A 1,074-nucleotide genomic window follows, 5' to 3' on the forward strand; every position below is an offset into this window, starting at 1 on the left:
AGCATACAATATCTTAGTTCGGTTGTACTCCCATCAAACAGCCCGGGACGAACACAAATTTCTAGCACTTCATTCTTCGGGTGTCTGATGATCCTGGTGCAACGGGTCATCCACGGCCTGGCATTTATACTCAGTTCCAGGGCTTAATGTATCTTACTGGACTGGATTCCAGTGAACCATCGTCTTTGTGTTGTTAGGCTGAATGTTTCAATGAAGACCAATGCATCTCGACGTGGCAAGTGGTGTTTGTGTTTTATCACCGTACACTCCGACAGATGGCAACTTCGAGGCTGAGGAAGACAGCCTCTATCGCGATTCGTCACGGTTGCTTCTGTCAGCAGCAACTACAGATCTGGTGATTCTGGCAGCTTGGCCGAATAAGTTGCGAAGGAGCCCATCTAGACATCCGCCCACCGCGAAAACAGTGAAGAACGACTTCTTCAGTTTTGTTTCTAGCCGGCACAAGCGATCACACCATGTGACTTGGAGGCCCCCGACTGCAAGCCAGCCGTGGACTCAGGTGCACCATATGGCATTCAGATTGCTCAGTGATTAGCGCGACTTTACTTATCGAGTCCGAGCTCTGCATCTCGAATCCCCCTGTCTAGGCGTGGTAAACCTGGTAATATCCCAGCTCTTGTGCTTCCTTTGGGTGGCATGGTAGCTAGGCACCAAAAGGGTGTTACGGCTGAACGATTATTTATTTATTCAGCTACCGGTGGAGAGCTTCCATACAAGATCGTAGTTCATTTCAGAGTACGCCAATTGACTCTGAGCTCGACCTAAAGCTGCCACCTTGACGTGGTGTTCGGGTTTGAGTGCTGCAATCATCCCGCGGGCTACACTGGCTGGAACTTCGTTCCACAAGGTCTAACCATGCCAGGAAGGCCAAAGGAGAGCAGCGAGGCCCCGCACTACGAGTAATCGTGGTACGAGGCGGTCTGGGGGTAAAGTCGTACTGTCCTCTGCGACAGGACTGTGAAGGCAGTAAGGTGTTTCCCCCAGGCGACCAGCATGTCCATATTTATGGAAGCAGCGATGCTGCCTTCCCCCGAGGAAGGACGGGTTAGAAAA

General features: G+C 51.3%; 2 protein-coding genes across 2 annotated transcripts in view; one reads left to right on the plus strand and one right to left on the minus strand.

Annotated features, from left to right (window-relative positions):
• Nucleotides 1–220: 220 nt before the first annotated feature.
• The window catches only part of T265_12620 (hypothetical protein), a gene marked incomplete at both ends in the record, with an annotated part of 7,973 nt that continues 7,119 nt past the window's right edge, over nt 221–1,074 (plus strand). The window contains 2 exon segments of the mRNA XM_009164629.1: nt 221–548; nt 557–756. Coding sequence (XP_009162893.1) covers nt 221–548; nt 557–756 — 528 coding nt within the window.
• T265_00718 (hypothetical protein) overlaps nt 752–1,074 on the minus strand; it is a gene marked incomplete at both ends in the record, with an annotated part of 7,205 nt that continues 6,882 nt past the window's right edge. The window contains one exon of the mRNA XM_009164567.1: nt 752–965. Within this exon, the coding sequence (XP_009162831.1) occupies nt 752–965 (214 nt within the window). The remainder of the gene's footprint in view (nt 966–1,074) is intronic.

This window comes from Opisthorchis viverrini (genome assembly GCF_000715545.1).
Source record: "Opisthorchis viverrini unplaced genomic scaffold opera_v5_7, whole genome shotgun sequence".
Taxonomy (NCBI): domain Eukaryota; kingdom Metazoa; phylum Platyhelminthes; class Trematoda; order Opisthorchiida; family Opisthorchiidae; genus Opisthorchis; species Opisthorchis viverrini.